General features: G+C 38.5%; 2 protein-coding genes and 1 pseudogene across 4 annotated transcripts; all 3 read left to right on the forward strand.

The window, feature by feature from the left end:
- Positions 1 to 8,868: 8,868 nt before the first annotated feature.
- On the forward strand, positions 8,869 to 12,442 carry LOC110779191 (tyrosine--tRNA ligase, chloroplastic/mitochondrial-like). 3 transcript variants are annotated; one of them, XM_056837083.1, is made up of 2 exons: positions 8,869 to 10,526; positions 11,638 to 12,442. In XM_056837083.1, the coding sequence occupies exon 1, from the start codon at positions 8,991 to 8,993 to the stop codon at positions 10,491 to 10,493; it is 1,503 nt and encodes a 500-aa protein (XP_056693061.1). In that variant the 5' UTR covers positions 8,869 to 8,990; the 3' UTR covers positions 10,494 to 10,526; positions 11,638 to 12,442. The 3 variants fall into 3 exon arrangements, with proteins under 3 accessions (XP_056693061.1, XP_056693062.1, XP_021839418.1); XM_056837084.1 differs by having other exon boundaries at positions 11,673 to 12,442; XM_021983726.2 differs by lacking the exon at positions 11,638 to 12,442 and adding an exon at positions 11,257 to 11,448 and having other exon boundaries at positions 8,870 to 10,526.
- LOC110779192 (ethylene receptor 2-like) lies at positions 11,297 to 12,442 on the forward strand (annotated as a pseudogene).
- Positions 12,443 to 22,446: 10,004 nt separating this feature from the next.
- Positions 22,447 to 24,589, forward strand: LOC130467015 (uncharacterized). Its single transcript, XM_056835524.1, has 2 exons — positions 22,447 to 23,101; positions 23,283 to 24,589. Exons 1-2 carry the CDS (start codon positions 22,460 to 22,462, stop codon positions 24,258 to 24,260), a joined length of 1,620 nt encoding a protein of 539 aa, XP_056691502.1. The 5' UTR covers positions 22,447 to 22,459; the 3' UTR covers positions 24,261 to 24,589.
- Positions 24,590 to 26,092: the final 1,503 nt, after the last annotated feature.

Below are 26,092 nucleotides of genomic sequence, written 5' to 3' on the forward strand. Positions count from 1 at the left end.
AATGGCAAAGGTTAATGGGAAACATGCAACTCGCATAGTTTTATGCATGTCTATATGACTCATGACTAGTTTTCAAAGGAGTTAAGGATTTTGATTTTTTTTGTTTTTTTTTTGTCAATTTAAATAATTTTTTTATAATTTTTTATTTAAAGTATGATTAAGGATGAGTTAAGAGTGAGCTATATTGTTTGAAAACTGAAGCTAGACTCCAAAAGGTGAAAGGAAAAAAATTAGATCCCTAAAGATGAAAAAACTAAAAACTTAGACCTCAAATGTTTCCTTAACTATGTTTTAGTATAATATTTAGATCTTACCATATTTGATATGTAACGTAGTATATAGCTTAGGAGGGAATGAGAGATGTTGTCCATCGAGAAATCCATGTAAACTCCCGCACAAGAGATTAGTCCATTCGTTAAAGGTGGTGAGAGCTCCTTGTGGTAGGAAAAAGAAAATACATCATCCGTTCCGGGAATATCGCACCATTTGTTTTTTACACTATTCACACTACGAATTTTGCCATTTTTTGTGATTCGTATGTAAGGAAATTTTAGTAATTTGGGGTCATGTTAGATTCGTATTGATATATATTTTATAAATATTAATTTTTATAATTTTTACTTGCACACAATTTGAGATATTAAGAGTTAAAGTAATGGTTAGAGGAGTAAAAGTCAACCATAGTGCGATATTTCCGAAACAGAGAAAGTATATAGATTAGGAGGATGTCAATTATTAGTAACTAGGTTAGGTCCCGTGCAATGCACGGATGAGACTAAATATATTTTTTCTGTTTTGAATAATTTATTTAAAAGAAGTTTTTAATAAAATAAAATAAAGTTTTATCAACGATTGTTGGGAAAATCAGAGAGAATTATTATTTATTTGAATTGTTAAGTGATTAGTGCGATTTTAGGAGTTTAGCGTTTCGACAAAATACTTAAGTTGGGAAAATATAAGAAAATAAACATGTCAAACAGTTATTATGTACCATTTTCTTTTGGAATTGAATAATATCCGTATCCCTAACCATACCAGGCTCGTACCCTCAATCTATCCAAATTTTTGGATATGATCGATATTGATTTGATAACCATATCAGTTACAATACTCTATTTTATAGACCGGGTTTATAACTGTCTTTCCGGTTTATAAGTAATTTTGTTGAACCCACTTTTTAACACTTGTTTTGCATAAAATAAAAATAAATAACTTTTTTTTGTTTAGATATGGTCGTATAATAACACATGCAGAGTAATTTATTTATTTATTTATTAAATATTGTATGTTAAGAGTATAATTTTTTTTTTTGAAAATTTTATATGAAAATAAAAAAAGTATTTTGCTATTTTTCTATTACGGAGTTTCTACAATAGCTTACTACGTATATTACAGAAACAATAATTAAAAGGAAAATTTGGTAATATTAATCCAACCTTTGGCCGATTTTCTTTTATTAATCCCACCTACGACATATTTTTTAATAATCCCACCTTTACTACCCGACGACTTTTATTGGGCTTAAGTGGCCGGTAATCGGTGAAAAAGTCAACGAGATGGTGATGAATTGATGATGATGACTGAATATATCGAGAGAGAGTACTGCCATGTAGAGAAATAATGCCGCTTACAACAGTTTTATGACCTGTTGGGCCCAATAAAAGTTGTTGGGTAATAAAGGTGGGATTATTAAAAAATATGTCGTAGGTGGGCTTAATAAAAGAAAATCGGTCAAAGGTTGGATTAATATTACCAAATTTTCCTAATTAAAAAATGCGATTCTATTTCCCATTCCTAACATACATATTCTTCAAATCAGTAATAATATATTATTTTTTTATCCTTGTCGTAATACATGAACTCATAATTTATTTTTCATATATATATATATATATATATATATATATATATATATATATATATATATATATATATATATATATATATATATATATATAATTCTATCATATTAAATAGAATAAAAGAATAAGAAAATAAATCAGGAAATCAGATATTTTAAAAGATTCTTCAATTAAAATATTTTTTAGAAAAAGACTAAGGACACACCAGGACGTGACACGTGTCATTCCTGATGTGTCTTTTAGTATATAGATAGATAGATAGATAGATAGATAGATAGATAGGTAGATAGATAGATAGATTCCCCAAGTAAGAGAAATTTAAGATTAGTTCTCTGTAGTAAATAGACGCAAAATATTCTTCGATATCTTTACCAAGGAAGGAAAATTGGTAGGGATTTATGTTATCCCACTTTTTGGACTAACGACATAACCGTCTTGACGTTTGATCATGTCGTGTCGACCAGGTACTATCGTGTCACAGGTTGTGTCGTGTCGGGTGAACAGGTCAGACGTAGCACCAAGCGACGAGGTATAGGCGACAAGTGACCAGCGACAAGAGACAGGCGACGAGAAGAAAATAGGTCAAACTCCAAGCCCAAGGCCCAAGATGTGAAGCGTCGTCGGATAAACAGAATAAGTCAAGAAAGTCTCCAAAGATCTCGGGAGCTGTTGGAGACGAGCAAGGAACGTGGGGATAATGGTAACCAACCGGTTCCTACTTTCCGGGGATTATCTCAACTAATCATGCCGTTGGATTCACCTATATAAGCAGGAAGCAGCGGCTCTCAAACGACAAGTTAACCTCAAGAATTCTAGCGACCTAAAAGCATTATACTCTCTAGCCATTAACAAGCAATCATTGTATTCGTTTATTTATTAGCAAAGCATTCTTATTTACTTAGTTTCCTAGGATTACTTAGTGGATTGGTAGCCTCATAGCTACCCGCGGTTTTTCTCCTTATTCTTGGGTTTTCCGCGTCAACATCTCCTTTTGTCTTATCTCATTTATCGCTTTCTGCATTTATTTACTTAGTTAGTGTCGACCCAAGCCAAGTGTCGCCCTTAGACGAAATTTGGCATAAACAGTTTGGCGCCGTCTGTGGGAACATTAGCTAAGTTTCGCACAGAAAACCCCCTCAAAAAAACACCTCTTTCTAAATGACTTCCGAAGACATGACTGTAACACCCCGACAATTCTCTCTTTTCTAAAATAACATTTTTATGTAAAACGTAGAGAATTATCAAGGCGTTATCGCCCGTGTGAAAACGTAACGGCTTTTTCAGAATTTTGCAGCGGAAAACATAATAAATAACTTTAGGTTTATAAATAATCGATTACATAGTTAATCCAAAAACCAATCAACAAAAATAAGATCAACTAACAAGTTTAAAGTCCAATTAAACAAACCCAAGTCAACTTAGCAAATCAAAACTAAATACAAGCTCTCTATTCCCGATCCCAATGATGCAACATCTTCAAACCTGCAGATGGACAATACTTATTGATCCTTAGAGACTGCTCACCAAAGTTTGGGTCATCACAGGATCAATAAGGCATAGCCATGATCAACATGCACAAGCAAAAGCACGTAATCAGCAAAGCTGAGTACTACATACTAAATAAATGATAATCCAAACATGATTCTATTAACCGAACAATCCTAACATGATACTAAATAAAACATAAGCAAGGAAAACCAAAACATACTGACTTGAAAGCTATACTTGACTGGACTAGACCTTTATAACAATAATATTATTTAATTTAAAATGGCAATGGACCGAGTTTTCTAGCTAGAAGTCTTCACTAAGGAAGACGAGGTACGGGCGCGACTCCGTAACCTCAGTGACCTGCGATATCGAGGAACGTTTGACTAAAAATAGGACGCGGTGATCAATCCGGTCCGAATGAAAGGCCATGGGCTACCACCATGAACCCCAACTCCTGTTTGTCCGTCACTTTAGACGTGCACAGTCTAAAGCTATTGCTACTCAGTTTCACTTTACATGATTTACAAATTGACACCCTGTTATGACTCAACAATCACATAAGGCATACAACTCACGTTTATTTACAATTGTTTTATCTTGGAATTAAGTAAGTGCTCACAAAGGCATCGAACAAGACTCATTCCAATTAACTCCAATCTTTCCTTTAATACTGATCAACCCCTGTATATGGGTATAAGGTTTCAACTTACTAAACAAGGTCCTCCGCCCTCATAAAGTAGTGAAAAGCTAAAAGGGAACAACAATCAACTGATATGAATTATATACTAAGTAATCTAGTGTTCCCAATCAAACATGTTTGCATCAATCATCCATACTAACATGTTATAATCCTCAAAATGCAATATAAGTTCAATATGTTCATCCAACAGTATTAAACATGCAATTTCAACCTGACTAAGTTCATAACCAACATCAACATAACCAAGTTTATCAATAATTCAACATGGTTTCAACAATTAACACACATTCCAAGCACACAGGTATGTACGTACCTTGTGTAAACAAACTAATAGGCCACTTTAACACTTTCAAAAGTCGCCTAGAGAGAATTCTCCGCCTAAAGCAACCAATAAAGATTCCCAATCAACTTCTAATAACTCACAACAATAACAAAGCATTCTAAATACATCCTAAACATATTTAGAATTTTCCCCAATATCAAAACTTAAACATTTGCTTTCCTAGCATCATAATTATTGAACTAGTGATTGAAATTCGTTGAAAACTTTTTGCAAACATCGTACTTTAAATTTTCAGCAATATAAATTCATTTAAAAGCTTCACCAAGGTCAATCTACGTTCCTAGTATCTCAAAACAACCAATTCAATAATTCATACTCAACCTATCATGATTAATACTCATAAAAGCCTTGAATTTCATACTTTAAACAATAAAAAACCAATATTTCAATGTAATTAGATAATCTGAAAATTAATAACTTTATTATAAAATTCATATAATCTTAAATTTATAATTTAAATCACAAAACCCATAACTTTAATTCAAGAAAACATAATTCAAATTAATAAATCATGATTAAGCCCTAACTTAATTTTAATTAATCAAAACTGAAAATTAATTCGTTTTTAATATCAACACCAAATCTGAAAATCATATTCAAACCATAAAGATTATAAATTTAATTCAAGATAATAAATCAAATTATTAAAACATAATTAAACATTAATTAGTTTTAAGGGTTTAGAAATAACCAAAAATGGGAGAGAGGGAGGTGTTGGCCGGCGGGCAGGGCGGCGCGGCAGCAGAGATGGGCGGCGGCACTGGTCGGAGGAGTGCGGCGGACGGTGGTGTCTGCACGGTGGTTGCCGGTGGTGCTGTGCAAGAAAGCAGAACACGGTTAAGGGGCAAAAGGGAAGGACGAAGCAAGAGGTGAGAGAATGAGAGATACCGGCAGCTGGGCAGCGGTGTTGAACGCGGTTGGTGGCACGGCTGGCGCTGCACGGAGGGCGGTGGTGGTTGCAGCTCGGTGGCGGCTGACTCACGCAACAGAACCACGAGCATTAGGGAGGCGAGAAACGAAAGGGACAACAAATCAAGAAAAGGAAAACCGAAAGGAAGAAGAGATTACCGACACGAGGACGGTGGTCGCGGCGGCGATAGGTGGTCGGCGGCTGGGCAGCAGCAAGGGAAGCAGCGTGAGGGAGAATTGAAGGAGGGGGTTCTGTTCTCTTTTTCTTTACGTGAAATTGAGGAGGGAAAGGGTTTTGGGGTTTTTGGTTTTTCACGTGAAATAGAAAGAGGATGGAGTAAAGTGTTATGGCTTTTTGTTATTTTGGGCTTCACCCAATTGGGCTAGAGTTAGGATTTAGTTTAGAACTTGAATCAACACCGCTTAGGATTGTTTTCTAAATTCAATCGAACGTGTTTTTGTAATTCTAATTCTTTTCAACGGAAAATTCTAAAATTATTTTTGATTTCATAAATCGTTGAAATATTTAAAATATATAAAAATAAATATTCGTTAATTACATATTTATTTCTAAAATTCGTAAATTCTATTTAAATATAATTAACTATATGTTAAAATACATTAATAAAATTTATAAATTTACGGGGGATTACAATGACACTCGCAGAGATAAAGGCGGCCTACGACAAGGCCCAAGCAGAGCTGGCTCGTGAGAAAGCAGAAAACGCCCACGTCCTGGCCCAGAACGAGCAGCTCGCATTCGAAAATCTGTCCTCCAAAACATCTGTTGAAAACCTCCAGAAAGAACTACGCAAAGAGCAACAAATACCAGTCGCGTTACAAACCCGGTGGAAAGCCAAAGAAGCTGACATTTGAAATGCTCGACGAGTTCGAAGATCCCTTCCGACGAACAACCCTTTGAAGAAGAAGAAGGAGCAACACCTGATCGACCCTGTGACCCGCCGCCTGAACAAGATGGAATCGCATATGAAGAAGCAATGTTCGATGATGTTGAAACTGATGATCAAGCTACCGGGAGCACCTGCACCAGTGGAAACAGAACCAACCGACGGGTACACAGCATCACCATTTTGCGAGGCGATCGCCAGAGTAACAGTCCTGCACCAGCTACGACTACCTATTTGGACCACCCTCTACGACGGAACATCCGACCCTTACAGGCACGTCAACGTCTACAAGCAGCGAATGGGGGCTATGAGTTTGAAGAGGTACGAAACATGTGGGCTATGAGTTTGAAGAGGTTCTGGTGAAACTCACTGGTTGGTTACCGAAGGTTCTGATCTAGTGATTTGCCAGTGTTGTGACTTACTTCCTCGAAATCATATCAGTGGTTACGCTTTAACTTTTGACGCTATTTATAAATTTCAATTTGACTATCATTTGTGATGTATGAGTATGAAAAAATAGAGGCGTGTGATATTTTTGTTTGTTTCGTATCGATATGTACGTATTTTTGGAATATCAATATTCAATAGTTTTTACGATTACAAAATTAGAGATATTGGCAAGCGTGAAAGGATAACCTGTATCATTAAATCGAAGCATATATTAGAAAGGGTTATGATCTCATTAGAGTCAGGTCACGCCAGGTTTTATGGATGCTTGTTTAACTAATGTCGTAAACCATAATTATTGTCTTTTTGTGTGCGAACCCGCATCAAAGACATTACGGAGTACAAATTACGAATTTGGGATTGAAATCGTACATGCAACCTATCGTACACAAATTCTCACTAATCATTGTGCGGAGAGCTAGAGGCGGAGACTAGGGGTATTCAATTTTGGACATCAGATCCGATCCGAAATTTTCGGATCGGGGAAATGTGATCCGAATCCAATCCGAAAGTTTCGGATATCCGGAGTTTTCAGATCGGATTTTTCGGATCAGATATCCGAAAATCCGAAAACTATACGAATTTTAAAAAATTAAAAAAACAATCACGTTTTAAACTACATTTTTCCGGATACCCGATCCGAAATATCCGAAACCATAAAATCGGATCAGATATCCGAAAATTTGGATCGGATTATCGGATTTTTCTATTGTGTTTTTTTAATATTGAAATATTATGGATATTTCGAATATCCGGAATTAAAAAAAAAGTTGATCCGAATCCGATCCGAAAATCCGAATTTTTTTCGGCTATCCGATCCGAAATCTTAAAATCGGACCGGGTATCAAAATCGGATCATCGGATTTAGGGATGTCAACGAGCCGAGCCGAGCCGAGTATTTGGTTGTTCGAGCTAGGCTTGATAAGAAATTTCTGAGCTCGAGTTCGAGCCGAGCTTAACCAAGCTTTCAATTTTCGTGTTGGAGCTTGGCTCATTTAAGTTTTTCGTTGTTCGAGTTTAGCTCACGATTAGCTTGTTTAAGTTCAAGCTCGAGTCGAGCCGAGCTATTAGCAGACGAGCCTTAATACACGAGCTTTTAACAAACGAGCCTTAATAAACAAACAAGATTGAATTTAAACGATCATATTAATAAGAGAAATATCATTTTCAAAATTTATAAAACATTAAAACATAAACTTAAGGGTTTTGACCTTTAAGAATATTAATACATCCTTGATTGAAGAAATAAGAATAGTAAACATATACGGTTTTGGTAGTTTCGGTAGTATACTAGTATTTTGTTAATTTCTTACCCTTAATTTTAGCATAATTATATGAATAATATCATAATATATTATTTGTTAATATTTTATTATATTTACTATAGAAACATTTTTTTAGAAATTTAATATAAACGAGCTTTTAAATGAGCTTATAAACGAACATGAACGAGCTTGGAAACGAACATGAACGAGTTGTTCGCGAGCCTAAACGAGCCGAACAATTAGGGATGGCAATATTAAATGGATATTCATTAATCCGATCCACCCGCAATTATTAAATGGATGGATAACCGAACTAAACGGATGAGATGCGGGTGACGGATCGGGTCGGATATGGATGATGATCGCTCCATCCGTTAATCATCCATCCACCCGTTTAATATATTTTTCTTCCAAAATTTTAATAAAAATGTTAAATATTTAAGAAAAAAATTTAATTTCTTGTTGTAATTTTTTTTTCCAAACCAATTGTTCTTATTTTTATAACTTTTATTATACAAAATAATTTTTATTGATAAAAATAAATATATATCGGTGTTGATTGATTTTTTTTTTAATATAAAATATTCATCCATTAGTCACCCGATCCACCCGCTTCATCCGCGGATGGTGGATGGGTGGATACGGATGACGGGTTAAGCGGGTGACGGATGGATGCGGGTGGAGCGAATTGTTAAACGGATGGATGCGGGTGAAGCTTCATCCGACCCGAATAGGTTGTTCATCCATCCCTACGAACAATAGGTTGTTCGAGCTAGTATCATTTATTAAACGAGCTTAAAATTTTGTTCAAGCTCGTTTATTTACTAACAAACGAGTTTTGACTAAGCTTGTTCACAAGTTGTTCGCGAGTGTTTTTTTTGAGAGAAGTTGTTCGCGAGTGTATCCGCTCATTGACATACCTAATCGGATTTTCGGATCGGATATTTTTGTCCACCCTCACCGGAGACGACTTGCGGCTGTTGTTTTTTCTATCACATCACCTTCCTGAATCCTGAATCCTGAATCCTGATTGATCTCTTTCTACTCTTCTCTACCAATCCATCCATGACTGCAATTGTAACAGTACCCATTGCTTCAACATCCTTACTTGCTTACCGCCGTTGTTTATCTCTCTTCTCATTGGCCCCCAGGATCCCCACCAATACCATCTCGACTAATGCCTCCAATTTCTTATTTTCTCCCCTCAAACGCCGCCCTCTTCAAACCCAAGCCTCCCTATCCCGTGAACTCACTGCCACCACCACCAAGGACCGGCAAATAACCCGAAATGTGGTCGAAATCCTTGAGCAAAGAGGCCTCATTGAATCTATAACCAGTGAAAATCTCCGCTCTGCTTGTTCCTTGAAAGATAGCCATCCGCCACTGAAGGTATACTGCGGCTTTGACCCAACGGCAGAGAGCCTCCATTTGGGGAATTTAATTGGTATAATTGTCCTCTCTTGGTTTCAGAAATGCGGCCATAAACCAGTTGCTGTACTTGGGGGCGCCACTGGCCGTGTTGGGGACCCATCAGGGAAGTCCTCAGAAAGGCCAGATTTGGATGATGTAACCCTAGAAAAAAACATCAAAGGTATTAAATCTATATTGAATAACATTTTGAGTAGATTCGGTGATGATAAATTTGTGATTTTGAATAACTATGATTGGTGGAAGGATGTTAGCTTCCTTGAATTTCTAAAAAACGTGGGGAAGTATGCTAGAGTTGGTGTGATGATGTCTAAAGAGAGTGTTAAAAAGAGGTTAGAATCAGAGCAAGGGATGAGCTTTACTGAATTTAGTTACCAGTTATTGCAGGGGTATGATTTTCTTCATCTTTACAAGAATGAGGGGATTTCTGTCCAAATTGGTGGTAGTGATCAATGGGGGAATATAACCGCAGGGACTGAGCTAATTAGGAAGATTTTGGCTGCAGAAGGAGCATATGGACTTACATTTCCTCTTCTTTTGAAGAGTGACGGGACCAAATTTGGGAAATCAGAGGAAGGGGCTATTTGGTTATCCCCTGCATTACAATCCCCTTACAAATTTTATCAATATTTCTTCACGGTTCCAGATTCTGATGTGGTGAGGTTTTTGAGGATATTGACCTTCCTTGAAATAGAGGAAATAGAAGAAATTGGGAGAGAGATGAAGAGACCTGGTTATGTGCCTAACTCAGCTCAGAGAAGGCTTGCAGAAGAACTAACAAGTTTTGTTCACGGGGAAGAAGGGTTGAAAGAGGCTATTAAGGCAACTGAGGCATTGAGGCCTGGTTTTGATACCAAATTGGACTGGAAGACAATTGAGGGGATTGCTGAAGATGTGCCCTCCTGTTCTTTAGCTTATGATGAAGTTTTAAACCTTTCCATTGTTGATATTTCAGTTCTCTCGGGTTTGCTTGAGAGTAAGTCTGCTGTTCGTCGTATGCTGAAGCAAGGGGGGCTTTATCTGAATAACAGCCGAATTGATAGTGAAAGTAAGAAAATTGAGGCTCATGATATTGTAGATGGGAAGGTTCTGCTGCTGTCTGCTGGGAAGAAAAACAAGATGGTTGTGAGGGTGTCTTGATTGCTTCAGTTTCTGGGTTTTATCTACTTACAGGTATATGATCAATTTAGTATATTATTTTTAAACAAATGGATGAAATAGGAACCAAAATCCAACAATCTCAAATTTGTAGTTGATTTGCACCCCTAAAAAGGGAATGTAATTAAACACACTAAAACAAACAAACTATATCTGGAAACTATTTGGCTTCTGTTTTGACTCAAATAATTGACCATATTTGAACCAACTTCAATCCTACAATAATACTAGTATGCGAACATCAAATTGGGAAGGAAGTAATAGTAGCGTAAAAGCAAATAACGTTGGGGGAGGGGGGGTTTGAGGATTAAGGCTAGCATATTAAGTTATTAACTGTGGAAGAAAAAAAGTTGATTACTTTGAAATGAGTGACTGAATTTGTTATTGGTGCAAATATGCTTGAGTGGTGCAATTGGTTGATCAAGCTTCAGCTACTGTTTTTACTATATGTGTTAGTTTTACTTTTCAGTACAGTGGACTGTTTGTGATATGTGATAACGACCCATTTCGATAATTCTGTGTTTCGGAGATATGATCATCTGGGTTCATTTTTAGCTCTAATTGAGTGTTTTGCATATAGCTTTGTGGAAGTAGTTGTTCGAGTGAGTGACAGTGCCAATTTGCATTTTTGCATAGTGGATGTGTACTAGTGATGTAGGTTTTTCTTGAGAGTGCTGTGATAGGTTTGTTTTGAACCTCTTTGGATGAAAGTTGATCGTTTCGATGTATTTGTGTGTTTCCACAGGCATTAGAAAGCAGCAGTTGATTCGTGTTGCTTGTTCTAGATGGAATCTTGCAATTGTATTGTGCCGTAATGGCCTCATGATGATCTGTTGATGAAGTATCAATATATATCTGATTTTTTTCACAGCCCTTGCATATTTTTCAATCCCATTGGAGTTTATTTACTTTGTTAAAAAATCAGCTGTTTTCGATATAGATGGGTGCTTGTGCAGTTTGGTACTTTTATAGTGCTTTGTGGAGCAACACATCTAATCAATTTTTGGACTTATAGAATACATACTATAGCAGTTGAAATTGTTATGACTACCACTAAGGTTTTAACCGCTGCTGTCTCGTGTGCAACTGTACTGATGCTCTTGCATATAATTCCGTATTTATTAAGTGTGAAAACAAGGGAATTGTTTTTGCATAAAAAAGGCTGCTGTCTGGACCGAGTGATGGGCCTCATCCGTACCCAAGAAGAAACGGGGAGGCATGTTAGGATGCCGACTCATGAGATGAAAAGTACGCTTGACCGGCATACAATCCTTAAAACCACTCTTGTTGAGCTTGGTAGAACTTTGGCTCTCTTTATGGATGCCAACGCGAACCGGATTGGAACTTCAATTAGTTTATACACTCCGTCAACAAAATCCTGTTGGATTTACCGTTCCCATACAGCATCCAGTAATAAATCAAGTATTTAGCTCCCATCATGCTGTTGCTAGAATCCGGCCTATTTCTACGAAGTGCATGCCTGGAGAGGTGGTTGCTGTGCGTGTGCCCCTTCTTCATCTTTCTAATTTCCAAATTAATGATTGGCCAGAGCTGTCGACAAACGTTATGTGCTGATGGTTTTGATGCTTACTTCAGACAGTGCTAGACAATGGCATGTTCATGAATTGGAGCTTGTTGAAGTTGTTGCAGATCAGGTTAGTTTGAGTTAAGCTATTATTTTCGTGTTGAATGATTGGATCCCTACATGTATTAGTTGTTAAGTTTCACTGCTTTGTGATTTTTTTCAAGCTCATAACAACCTTTTGAGAAACTGTCTCTTGTTAGTGACACTACGTTGGTACAAGCCTACTCGATATAGTCTCTGTATAAACAAGTGTCATTCATTATGACGATTTTGGTCAGTTAGTTTGAACATGGAGGGGTGTATGTATTTTCCAAAAAAAATAAATTAGAATTAGCTTTTCACAGTAGCTGGGAGTGCAGCTTTGGCATTATTATTTCACTTTTATTTGCCATTATATACAATTTATGATTGAAACCCTTCTTCACCTGACGTGATTTGTATTTCAAAAGTTATATTTTTAGATAGTTGGTTTAGTCTATCTGCTACAAGCCACTGGTATGGTAGGTTTCAGTCAAGTATTGACGTTATAATGCAGTACTTGAGCAACATCATTGTTGTGGAATTAACATCCTTGAGTTTGAGCTCAAGAAGGTTTCTTTAGCAATTATAAGTTGGCAGGTCTTTCTCTTTCCATGCCATTTCTTTTTCCAACCTATAGTTAACTAAATATTTGTTGTTGTACGGTGGATTTTTGAGCTAATATGAATATGACACCTGCGAGATATCATGACAGTTCGGAGTAGTTTTGTATAAGAATGAGAGAACTTTAAGGTTTAAATAAGAATTAGCAGTCATCATTCATGTTTGATTTGGTTTATTTTGTGTCATCAGTCATCATTTTTTTTCATGTTGGATTTGGATTTTGTATTCCCAATTTTCTTTATATTAATTAATCCAAGAATCTAGTTGCTCTCCCCTTCCTCTCTCCCTCTCCTCTTCCTAGTGCTTCACTTTTTTTTGGTCTTTTATGCCAAAAATAGTCTTATTTCTTCAGAAAATAGACTATTTTTGACCCATTTTCTTAGATCAATTCTGGTAGTCTTTCTATTTCAATAAAACTATATGGTATTGGTGTAGTATGTCTCTGTTTATTAGTTTAGTTGGTTGAATGTTCCAGAGTTATGTGAACCTTTGTTACGTGCCAGAGACATACTGCATTGCAAGATCTATCAACGATTGTAGTTTTGATGGGGGGGGGGGGGGGAGCTTTTTTTGATTCGCTTTGTTGTAAATTTGTTAGATTCAAATTTCACTTGTAGATGTCGTATTACTTTTTATCAATGGATAAATTTTAGGGATTTTTCACCCCTTAATTTCATGAAACGTTTTGTATTCACCACTTTTTGACGGATTTAATCCAATTTTCCGTCCATGTGGATTCCACTTAACCAACTTCTTTACGGTGTTGAAGGGTGGTTTTGGGGGTGTTGCTGGCGGTTTGGAAGGTGGATGATAGTGGGTGGTGGGTCGACAGTAGTAATGAGGTTCCGGGTGGGTGTTGCAACGTTGTCTTGTAGAGTTGTAGGTGGATCCACGGTGAGTGGGTTTGGGAGGTGGATGATGGTGGGATGGTGGGTCGACAGTAGTAATGTGGTTCCGGGTGGGTGGTGCAACGGTGTCTTAGGTGGATCCACGGTGGGTGGGTTGGCGGTGAGGGTCTGTAGGTGCTGGATGGTGTTTCGAGGTTGAAAGAAAGGGACTGGAAAAACCGGAGGGGGGGGTTATCAATGTAGAGGCCTTTGGGGGGAAGTGAAAAAGAAAAGTGGGTTAAGGGAATGACTAAAAACGTCTAACAAACAACAACAACAAAGGGAACTTACCCTTAGATGAATACCCCCAACCAAATGGCCCCTTAGTTAGGTATGGCCCACGTGGACGTAAATTTGCAGAATTGCAGGAGCATCAATCAGTTGTATAGTCATGCTTCTGTGAGTAGTGCTTTAGTGAGCTAAGCTGTTGACATGAATAAATTACCTTTTTTCCATAGATGTGATGATGTGTTGCTTTGCTTCAAGAGTTATTGGACTCTTGTATCAGACTTTCAGATGACCGTTTCTGGGAACTAGATTCAGTTTTCTTCTTATTTCAGATGACAGATCTCTTCCTGGTTCTTGTCACAGTACAGTTGATTGTTTATGAATTTTGATACTCCCCTTTGTTCTCCCATGAGCCAGTAAAATAATCTAGCTCTAATAAGGAGCAAGTTGCTTCATAAAAAAGAAATGAGTATCTTGCTAATCTTGTGGATGCTTTTTTTTTTTTTTTTTAACACACAACTGAGAATTATATTAGATTAAACCGCAGCAGCGGAGACGAGTTCACAAACTACAATGGCCCAAACCCAAAAACTTGCGGCCCAAAAGATACGGTTATAGCTATTGCTAAGCCTACTTACGTTCAAACCAAAAACTTCACCTAGGGTCCAAAAGACAAACAACACATAAATTACATATTCACTGATTAATCCAACTAGGTGAAGAAAGAAAGACTCCTTAATTCTATTTTTCCAGCAGAATGGCTTTCCCCATCCTTGTTCTTTCCATTAAAGTCTGATTCGTTGTGAGCACCTGAAGAAGAGCCTACTCCATCCTGCCTCACAGAGATTGGAATAGAGCCTACCAAGTAGTGATCTTCTGTGGTATCCATATCCTCCACCATGGTTGAATCGTTTACCTCCAGCACTTCTCCATCATCTTCAATAGGTGGAAAAGGATCCTCAACACCAGCACGAGGGGAGATAATGTGAAAGTCTTTCTCAAAAACGACTTTTGCAAATTCTGGGACAACAAAATGCACCTTCTTTCTCTCTAACATATTCATTCCATATGCAACAAGTTCATGTGCAACAGTGTTATTTGCTCTTGGGATGTGCATGAACTCTGCACTCTCAAATTTTGTTAACAAGCTTACAACATCATTGATGATTGGAGACAGCTCATGATGATAATTCTGATCCAAAGTATCCAGCATAACCTTCAAAGAGATAGCATCAGTTTCAACCTTTAGCTTCTTGATTCCATACTCCTCCGCCATAATTAATCCATCCTTAACAGCATCTAGTTCAGCTGCCAAGGGGGAAACAGAGAAATATTTGCAGGAGTAACCCAAAAACCAGGAACCAGAAGGTCTCCTAAAAACACCCCCACCACCTGCTTTGTTAATTGCTTTCCAGGCTCCATCTGTATTGAGCTTGATGTAGTCTTCTGGAGGTGCTTTCCAAGCCTTGCTTAGCCTATCAGCATGGCTAATTTTTGCCTTTCCTTTACCCTGCAAAATGTGATTAATGGCAGAGAAATCCACGAATATTGAGTTAAAAATGGAGAAAACTTTTTTCATCTTTTGATCAAAGACTGCCATATTCCTGGATTTCCAAAGATGCCAAAAACAAACGCAAAACAGAACTTTCCAATCCATACCTTGAGACATATTAAAACATATCCACTGACTCAAATTACTATTAAAAAACAAACTTAGATTGATATTCTTTGCAAAGCCGATTCTTTGAAAAACAAAGTTCCATATTATACTAGACTCACAGCAATCTCGAAAAAGATGCAAATGATTCTCAGCACCTAAATCACATCTAGTACAGCTTGGAACTAAGTTGGGGATGAAACGCGAGATTTTATCAGCTACTGGCAGAATTTCATGAGCTGCATTCCAAAGAAGCATTTTATATTTAAAAGGGCATTTAACTTTCCATAAAGTTTTCCAATTAAAGGAATTAGGGTTAGGGTTCCAGAGAGGCTCACAAATCGAGAAATAAGCTGACTTTATGGTGAAGTTACCACTATTAGAAAATCTCCATCGAATAAAATCCTCTTGATTATGATTAGACAAAGGAGTAGCTAGAATTAAGTTACAAATATCTTCAGAGATAAGGTGTCTAATATCCTCCAAGTACCATTTATGATCACAAATGATGTGGGCGACAAACCAATGGGCTTTGGAATCCGGGACATCCCTAGTCATAAGCTTATATAACGGTTCATTTCCAACCCAATGATGATACCAAAGAGAAGTGCTTTTCCCATTTCCTATCCCCATAATCAAACCATTTGCTAAAATCCGACGACCTTTTAAAATATCTCTCCAAATTGGTGAATTGGTAGAAGACGGTAAATAATCCATAAAATTGGCCTTTTTTTAAATATTTTTGTTTTCTACAGGCTATAAGAAACTAACATAACGGATACGTGAAATGCGTTGAGGGAGTTGGCTAAACTTATCAAGACTTCTTACAGCTCTCGTTACCCATTGTGATCTATCGGGAGGAGGTTTTCCCATACGCTACAAGCCTACAAGCGACGCAAGCCTTGTTGAGTTAAAACACTTGTTGCAATATATGACGAAAGCGTAATTTTGTGAATATTTATTACATCTATACCTAGTCTATACCTAGTATTTAAAAACCGAAACCATTAAGTCCACGTGTCACGCTCTCGTTTCCTCCCTCCATTTCTTCCTTTCTTTTCCTTTTTCAACCGAGCTTTGGGTAATGATCTAATCCCTTCGTCTTCAATCTCCCCTTCATCTTCTCCCTTAGAAATCAATTCTTTATTTAATTATTATACTATGTAGTAAGTATGTTAATCTCTTCAGTTTTTTTTAGTTTAATCCCCTCGTTAAATTGTATTCAATATTCTCTCCTACCCCCAAATACTATGAAACGGTTATAATTTATGAGTTTAATTACTCCGTACTTATTTTTCTTAATGACCCTAACTGTAAAAAAAAGTTATTGGTATTCCATATCTTTTCATCTTTTATATTTTTTATAACTTTGTTATCCTATATAAGAGCATCTCCAATGGTTGTAGCTAGGGACTTGCTTGCAATTTTTAGAAATTCCAAGCTACTAGCTTGACCATTAGAGTTGAAATAATAAATTAGCTTGACCAAGCAAATTAGCTTATTGAAAAAACTTGGCCAATGAAAAAATATTAAATTAAAATATTAATTGACAAATATGACTACATTAAATATCAAGCTAGTAGCTAACCACTAGGGTACTAACTAGCTAGAAAGGAAAATAGCTTGAAATATTATGTGGCATGACAAGCTAATTTAGAAATTAGCTTACCATTGTAGATGCTCTAAGGTGAGTATTTGTTGATTTAACAAGTGAAATACAACACTCACATTGTGGCACTGGAAATCAAGCATAGTTTTGAATTCCACTAATTGTTTTAAAAATGGGTTCGAGGCCCATGGTTGTTAAACATTGGGGTTGAACATTTATCATATATGAAATGTATTTTCGTATTCCATTTAATCTTGGTTTAGTATTAAATGATGAGTCCTTTCAATTTGACGATATATTCAAGATAGACTATCAGGACCAGTCATGTGACTAAGAAATGTCTATCAAGTGAACTTGAATGTCAAAAGTTGAAAATGGTCCCTGGTCGGAAGTTTTCTATAAAGGTGGACGCATAGAAAACGCTAGACGACTAGAATGCAAGATGACTAGTAGTTCTGTTTCTTGAACTATGTGGACATGGCAATGTCGCAATCGTTTGCATAGATACTTACTTGAGAAGATTAGTATCAGACAGACCTATGAAACTTTACTGTAAGAGATGAAAATCTGTCATAAGTAAATTTCATTACATTATTAGACACTAATCCTCAATACCTGAGTGATTTGAGATTACTTGTTTGAGAACTGGTTACTTTGACGTTGTCAAGCATCGCACCATAAAAGGAGACTATAACGGCAACGCTCAGGTAATCACCTATCAAACGAAGTCTAAACTCAAGATCACAAGATTGGGATTGTCCTCCCATAAATCGGGATGAGATGCTGAAAGTTGTACAAGGCCACTCGGAGAGCTAGAAACTGAAAAATGCATGGTCGTGTTCAGATGAATCATAGGCTATGATTATCTGTTTATTTGATCAGTTGAACTTTGAAACCGAGAAATACCTCCGGACATAATAAAGATGACTACTATTACCTTGTGTTCATGAGCAGGCATCAAGCGACAATGGAATTAGGAAATGCACACTTGTCCCTAAGGACAAGTGGGAGATTCAAGGAAATAATGCCCTTGGTCCAAGTATGCATTCAATACTAAGTCTAATAAATACGGTTCAGTATTAATTAAACAAGTTAATAAATTCAGTGAGATCAAGTGAGCTGAATGCCTAGCTAGAGGCCGCTTCAGTTCGAGTGAAATTAATAATATTAATCCACAACTTAATCTTGACTGAACCCGTAGGGTCACACAAATAGTACGTGAACAGATCAATTTTTTAAGTGAATATATTATTCATTAAGTACTCCTTTTGTGAACATTCGGAAACGGCGGATCTCGGTTCCAGTGGGAGCTGAATCGTCAAAAGGAAAAATATAGAATGCTCCGGAAATGATGATGTTGCCGGAAACGCAAATATGGATCATGACGGAAATATAAATATTATCAAAGTCGTAGATGTTTCCGGAAACGGAAACATGGTACGTATCGGAAAATATTATCGGAAAAAGAAACATTGCCGGAATCGGAAATATTGTTGGAAACGGAAATATTACCGGAATCGGAAATATTGTCGGAATCGGAAATATTAAATATTTGTTCGAATCGGAAATAAATTCTGGAATCGGGAAATATTAAATATTTGTTCGAATCGGAAATGAATTCCGGAAAAGGTATCCTTAGTCCCAACTCCCGAGGGAGCCGAGATTCGTTATGCGGTTCTGCCCGTTCACATTAATATGTTGATTTTCAGGTCGTCCCAACTAGATGGGGAAATAAACGCGGGGTAGGATCGTTTCACCCTTCGGCTATTTTGATTACCTACAAGCACGAGTATTTCCTTCACTATCCCCAGTGGAGTCGCCACTGTGAGGGGGTCGAAAAAGCACGAGTCTAATGCGTGACCTCGTCCCTCGTGGGTGTGACGATTCTTTTTATTCAATCAAGTGTAATTGGATTTCCTGTGAGTTTACACCCAATTGACTAGTAATATAGGAGTCGCCATTCAGTTTTTAACGACAATGAGAAAAACTGACAAAACCCGGTTATCGTGACATAAAGGGAGTGCAATTATGTTTGACCACGACGGCCGTAGGTTCCCTTGTGATCCCTGGTGTGGGGATCTCTCAACATACACCCGCAAGGTAGAGATTGAGGGTTCGGGGAACTGTAACTACCGAGAGGAGTACTTCGCTCGTCGATAACTCCAGAGGCAGGATATCCTTACTAGCTCAGCATAAATAATTGAAGGGACATGCGTTAACTATTAAACTAATCTGAGTTGATTTTAGCAATATGCAACATATAATACTAGATCGATCGCGATTATCTGATTTAGATTGCATTAAGGGACCTAGCATGATAATCCAATTTCCCAAAATATTATAATTGTTAGGCGTGATAGAACAATCAGATTAGGTTAGTTTAACAGTTCATAAAAAGGGCGAGGAAAGCAGTTAAATCATCGAAAAGGGACACATTACGACGCACCCTTGAGAGGTGCGTCACGGTTCTCAGAAAACTAACCACTTTGACTTTGCTATTTCTCCTTTTTATTTAACGAATCTCAATTATGGGACAGGATACGTTCTGTTCGATTTATGGATCGATTGCGACAGAACGCGTGAACAGTTTCGCAGCGTGAGGCTTAGGCTAAGGGTTGGAGTCAATACTCAGAATATAATTATGTGTTGTGTGTGTTCTCTTCACGTCGAATTTAGGGGTCTATTTATAGGGAAGAGTTCGTGGAAAGATAGAATTGCAGAGTTCTAATCCACAAAGAATTAGGAAAAAACACGTACCCAGGTATTTTCAGCGCCCAGGCCTGGGCGCCGAAGATTTCGCCGCCCAGAGCCAGGCGTTGAAAATAGGGGCTGGGCTGTTTTCTTTAGTCAGATTCGGATTCCTGAAATCCGTAGAGTTTGAGATTTAATCGAGTCTTTTAGCGCGTATCAATTTTATGACGGAATGCGTCTGGGCCCGTTACGAACTCTAGGCTCGTTAGGATTTTAATTAATACGTAACTCTTATTTCCGAATCATATTAGGAATAGGATTCTCGCAGTTTTCTATCTCTTTAGGATTTATGTTGGAATGCAACACCTAATTCTGACAGGTTTCTATCCTTTATGATTTGCCACTTTTAGAAGCTACCTTTTACGGCAGTTACTATTTTTAGCAGGTTTCCATAAATAGCAGGTTTCGGGTGAAATGAAAAGGGGAATTGAGATTCGTTTATTTTATAGGAGATGCGTTGTCAAGTAGAGATTTATGCTTTCATCATCGAACCTTTCCCTTTCGGGAATGGGGACAAAAGTAGGTGTTTACAGTTAGCCCCCACTTTGACTGAGTCTTGGAGTAAGACAATGGTCAAAGTATTAGACGGAGTGCGTCACACAAGCCATGGTATATGTGACCTGCTTTGCGAGGGTCTCACGAGCCCCCGAGTGATAACATTTGATTTAAGGGTCATCACTTGAAGTGTCGACATATCCCTCACGTGTCATTGGGATTTGTCCACTGATAGTATAGAAACTTCCTCACTTTGTCATTGGAAGGATCTAAAGGTGCGTAGAAACTCCCTCACTTTGTCATTGGGAGTAGCTACAGATGTTTTCGAAATCAAAGCTATAAAGTGAAATTGGGCCTGGCCAAGCCCAATCACGAGGTAAAAGTGTTTTTAAAGATTCTCATTTTCAGGGCTAGCTATACGAGAAAACCCCCTTGTTTTTATGGGACGTAAAACGAAGGAAAATCCAGCACATCGCTCTTTTTTTGGAAAAAACGGAAAACCAATCCTTTTAATTTTGGAAAAGGGAAAACCAGAGAAAGTTATCGCTGCAGCGACTAAGGACCTGCACAGTTAGTGATGCAGACCCCGCCGGCTAAAGATGGCGAGCCTGTCCGCTAAGGGTGGACACCCCGTCCGATAGAAGTGGACGAATCTGTTTTTGAAATTTGAAAATAAGGACCTACGCGGTTTGTGACGTAGACCCCGCCGGCTAAAGATGGCGAACCTTGTCCGCTAAGGGTGGACACCCCGTCCGATAGAAGTGGACGAATCTATTTTGAAATTTGTTTTGCTTTTTTTGAAAATAAGGACCTACGCGGTTTGTGACGTAGACCCCGCCGGCTGAAGATGGCGAGCCTGTTTTAATTTTGAAGACTTTATTTTTTCGAAAACTAAGGACCTGCGCGGCTAGTGACGCAGACCCCGCCCGCTGAGGGTGGGCGAGCCCTGTCCGCTAAGGGTGGACGTCCCTGAATTCGTTTTTTCGATTTGGGAACTCGCGCGGTTGGTGATGCGATCTTGCCGACTGAAGATGGGCAAGTTCCTATTTCTTTGGTTCTTTGTGATTTCTTTTGAGAATTTCTTTTTATTCATTCTTGCAAGAGCGAATTCTTTCGAGGGACGCTCGAATTTAGTTGTAACCTGAACGTGGGCTGACAACGTGTTTAGACAGATCTTTGTCTTGCGATCGTCTGCTTTCGTGATTTTGAGCTAGTCTTTGCGGCTCGACTTGGTCTTTGATCAGAGGACCGTGCACAAGTGTCAGTGACATCCTTTCGATGAGGTCGAACCTGTTGTTGTTCTTTTTTGAGATATCCAAACATGATATGGTGTATGGCGTAGTCCAGGAATGTGATTTTGATCGCGCGCTCCTTGTTGGAGTCTATTTTTTCGCGAGCCCCCAGGCATTGGGGCTCGTCGGTTGTTTTTCGCATCTTGTAATCATGTTTGGGGTCATGCTCGTATTTGCGAGCGACCTTTTATAGTAGTGTGCTACTTTAGCTAAGCCGTGGAGTGCGACTTTAGTTTTCAGGCGACATCCGGTTTTAGCTTGGCCCAGATTAACCCTTTGACAGACAAACATTTTTTATTTGGAAAACCAATGACTTGACGACACATATTTTTGGTGTTTCAAAGAATGACCATGATATTTAACTTGTTTTTTTTTGAAAAGTGTACATAAGCATTTTCTGAGACGAGTCTATGTTTCGACCAAGTTTTAATGTTATATTTTTTTTCTTGCTTATTTGGGAGCTAAAGGTGCTTTGGGCTTGATCCTACTTGCAATAGGGCCTCGTGTTTAGCAACACGGTCTTAAGTCCTTTCCTGTTCCTTGTTTTGTGAAATCTGGGCCTTGGGCTGCATTTTCAGCGCCCAAGGCCAGGCGTTAAACATTTCGGCGCCCAGCCGTGGGCGCTGAAAGTCCTTTCCTGGTAATATTTGACTTTCGGATTTCCTAACACGTTTCCGAATGGGATCAGGATGTCATTGGGTGCGTTCAGCTATATATAGGGGATAGATACGTCCCTATTTTCTACTACTCTCAAATTCTTTCTTTTCTTTTTGTTGTGCTTTAATTATTCATTGCTTTTGCCATGTCGATCCCTACTTTCTCACTCCAACGGACTGTTAGGCGTTGGCTACGGGCCCTTACTTCCACAGAAAAAGTTTTGTTAAAAGAATGCCACTTAGAGGCACTTTTAGGCTTACAACAAATTAATATTGATTATAACTTTCTGCATGCTGCCCTAAGCTTTTGGGACTCCGATCATCATGTTTTTGCCTTTCGGGGCAACGAAATATGTCCTTTGCCCGATGAATTTGCTGCGATCCTTGGTTATCCTACTAATGCTACTCCTGTTACCCCTGGCACTATTGAAGGGGGTAAAACAACCATAAGGGCTTTCCTAGGGCTAGATGATAACATGTTTGCTGAAATTGTTGTAGATGATAAGGTTAACTTGGCAAAACTTGTAAAACATCACTTTAGGCCTAGTAAGAATATGACCGAACATAAATTGAATATTCGAGCCCTTGTATTTTGCTTGTTGAATCATTATTTGCTATCGAATAACAATGGTGAGTTCGGTGACATAAGGTTGATCCCCTTGATTAGCCAGATGGAGAGTTGCTATTCTATCATGCCGTTGGTTGTTGCCGAGACTTTGCTGAGTGCGGATGAGTTGAAGAAGGATGCCAAATCAGAACATTTTAAGGGAAGCCCCCTATTACTGCAGGTGATCGATTTTTCCTTGCGCACGTATATGTCCCTTTTGCATATATTTTTTTTGCCTGGGGCTGAGTTTCAGCGCCCAGGGCTGGGCGCTGGAGTTTTCGGCGCCTGGTCCTGGGCGTTGAAACTGCGCCCCAGGGACCATTTTTTTCATTCTTTTGATTCGATCGTACCTGTTTTTGCAGATTTGGGTTGCGGAACGGCTTAGACTTTTGGAAGCTCCTGCCGATCCTAAACATTATCGCCCTATAGCCTTGGGTAACCGAAAATACTTGCACCAAGGCCAGGACGAGGCCGAATGGACCTCCTTTTTTACTTATGGAATTTGTTCTATTAAGTGGGTGGTACCATGCTGGGGTTTGACTACTATGACAGGGGGTTCTGATGTATCGATTTATGTTTCTTTGTTGGGGCTATCTCGTCCCATTTATATTTTCCCTTACCGAGTCATGCGTCAATATGGTTTAAGGCAGACTATCCCCTTTTCTGATACGGTACCACCTAAGGTAGCGGCCTTTTCACAAACACGGGTCTTAGCGTGGGCTAAGTATTATGATGGTCTCCCGCGTTGGGCCGTAGCTACAAATGGCTTTGTGGGTCTTTCTGAAAACTACAAGTTGTGGATGAGCTCCGATGACAAAGATGTGAGGACCGAGGCTCGTAATGGGGAGCCGGCTGAGCTTTTGATACCTCGTATTCGTGTTAAGTATGAGGGTCCTGATTCTGCCAAACCTCGTACCTATAGTGTTAAGACTGTGAAAGCTCGTCCTGATCGAAAGCGAAAGGAAGTTCCTCCCCGTTCCAGTTTCAGGCCTAAAAAGATGCCTAACATGAAGGGGCCTGCTGTTGTTAAAAGAAATGCAAGCTCTCGCGGAGATCGTCGCCGGAACAATGTATGGGTTAGGAAGGCTCAGCCGCCTGTAGAAACAGTGGCTAGTCTAGTTGATGATAATAATCCTTCTCCCACCATTGCCTGTGCCCTCGAGGCTGAGCGGGCTATAACTGAGAATGTTTCTGAAGCCTTGGCATCTTTGGAAGTTAGTGTCCAGGAGCCGGTTCTTATGGAGATTGACATTGGGGCAGCGCAGAAGACTGTGGGGGTGGATCCTGCGAATATTGCCCTCTACAAGACTTTATTTGATGATCCAGAAGAACTAGAGTAGTGTAGTTCTTGCTAGGGTGTAGGTGCCCTCCATTTATTTCAGTCGTGTTTGTTTTTATTTTTAGCACTCTGTTTTCCTTCTTATTATATTTTAATAAAGGCGTATTTTTAGTTTTCATTTTCATTTATTTTTGTTTCTCCTCTTTTTTATGTATTTTATATGTCTAACACTTTTTGCACAAAGATTTTTTTTTTTTTATTTGGACCGAATCCTTGGTAAGGATTGCCTACGTATCTTGTCAGAATCAGGTCGCGCGTAGTTCTAGCTTTTGAATTAGTTCTAGTATGCCGGATTTCGGTAGATATGCCATGAGGTGGAAACATATTACTTAGTCGGTCAAATGAGTGAAGAATTATCATTATTTTCATCTGCAATTTTTTTTTTGCCATAAGTCGTGTAAAATATGAAATTCGAAATTCGACTAATTTGTATGGCTATATTCTTGGTTGGTAAGCCTATTTGGATACGTACTGTACCCCCTAGTGTTCGTTATTTTTCCGTTGTGTGCGGATAAAATGACGAGCACTTCTGGAAAAAAAAATTTGTCAGGCAGAGAGTTTCAACGCCCAGGCTGGGGCGTCAGAAATTTCGGCGCCCAGCCCTGGGCGCTGAAAATGACTTGGGCGGTCAATTTTTGACGCTTTGCTTCACATGTTCTTGCATTTCTTTCTCTTTCTCTTTTAATTTGTGCCTTGATATTTTGCTCGTATTTAAAGGCCGATTTTGAGGCTACTTTGGAGGCTTTTTGACTGTTAGCGTGAAATGCGTTTTTGTCCGAATCAATTTTTTCTATTCGTGACTCGAAACAGTTTTGAAAATGGGGTTAGGGTGCGGAAGTTATGAAGATCTTTGTGTAGGTTTTTGAGGTGTTGTTAGTGAAGGGTATGATGGAATCTATGTTTTATGAATCTGATTTTTGGTAACATTTGTATTGTTTTGGATTTTTGATTTCCTTTGACTCTGGGTTGCATGGATTGACTCTTATGATGACACTGGTTTGGCTTTTTAGGTTTTGGGGATATGAATGGGATGGTGTGGTTTATTTTGTGGGTTTCGGGAATTGGTTCCCATGGCACTATTTCAAAACCGAGTGGGCTTTGTTTGTTGGGCCTGGAGTGGGCCGCCTCTTTATTTTTGTATTTTGCAAGTACATTTGGTGTTTATTTAGTGTTAGAATAAAAATTTTAGGAGAAATATTACGCCTTTATTGATTCGGAAAGTAAGGAAAACACACTGAAATAAAACTGACCCATATTCTAAGGGGCCTTAGGACCATCTAAAGTCTCTATTATTATTTTTTTCTATCAATCTAAAGAACTACTAGGCGTTTTTTACTAATGGTGCTCTATGTGGCTCAAGCCTGGGGTTTAGTCTCATAAAACTTCGGTCCTTCACCGGTACTCATCTTGAATTCCATTCCTTTTGCATTGACCCACTGATATGTCTTCACCCATCCGTTCTCGACCTCTTCTAGTGTTGATGCAGGAGAGATTAACCGGGTTGGATCGAAACCTTCATCTTGTAAAGCTAGGGTAGTCATCACAGTCTCGTTCTCCATAGGCCTCGATTCGTTAAACAATGTCCATAGAGCCTGGTTGTCCAATATTTCAGCTGTTTTAGTCTTGGTGAGGTGGGGTGCCTCATCCAAGGTGTGGCAGTCATGGAAAATTTCAAATCTGGGTTTTAGCAAGCCATCCTGAACGAAGGGTTCAGGAAAATCACAGCATGGGTGTTCTTCTCCTTCCCGAACGAACATCCCGTTAAGGGTCCTTTGATATGGGGGAAGGAGGGTGGTTTGTTTGGCTTTGTTAAGGCGTAACCTAGATAGGCGG

Source organism: Spinacia oleracea, chromosome 2 (assembly GCF_020520425.1).
Source record: "Spinacia oleracea cultivar Varoflay chromosome 2, BTI_SOV_V1, whole genome shotgun sequence".
Taxonomy (NCBI): domain Eukaryota; kingdom Viridiplantae; phylum Streptophyta; class Magnoliopsida; order Caryophyllales; family Amaranthaceae; genus Spinacia; species Spinacia oleracea.

What these genes read in the sequence shown, in the direction of transcription:
- LOC110779191 (XM_056837083.1), top strand. Translation starts at nt 8,991, where the DNA reads ATGACTGCAATTGTAACAGTACCCATTGCTTCAACATCCTTACTTGCT.
- LOC130467015 (XM_056835524.1), top strand. Translation starts at nt 22,460, where the DNA reads ATGTCGATCCCTACTTTCTCACTCCAACGGACTGTTAGGCGTTGGCTA. An exon ending in GAAGCCCCCTATTACTGCAG is followed by an intron (nt 23,102 to 23,282) that starts GTGATCGATTTT and finishes CTGTTTTTGCAG; the next exon opens with ATTTGGGTTGCGGAACGGCT.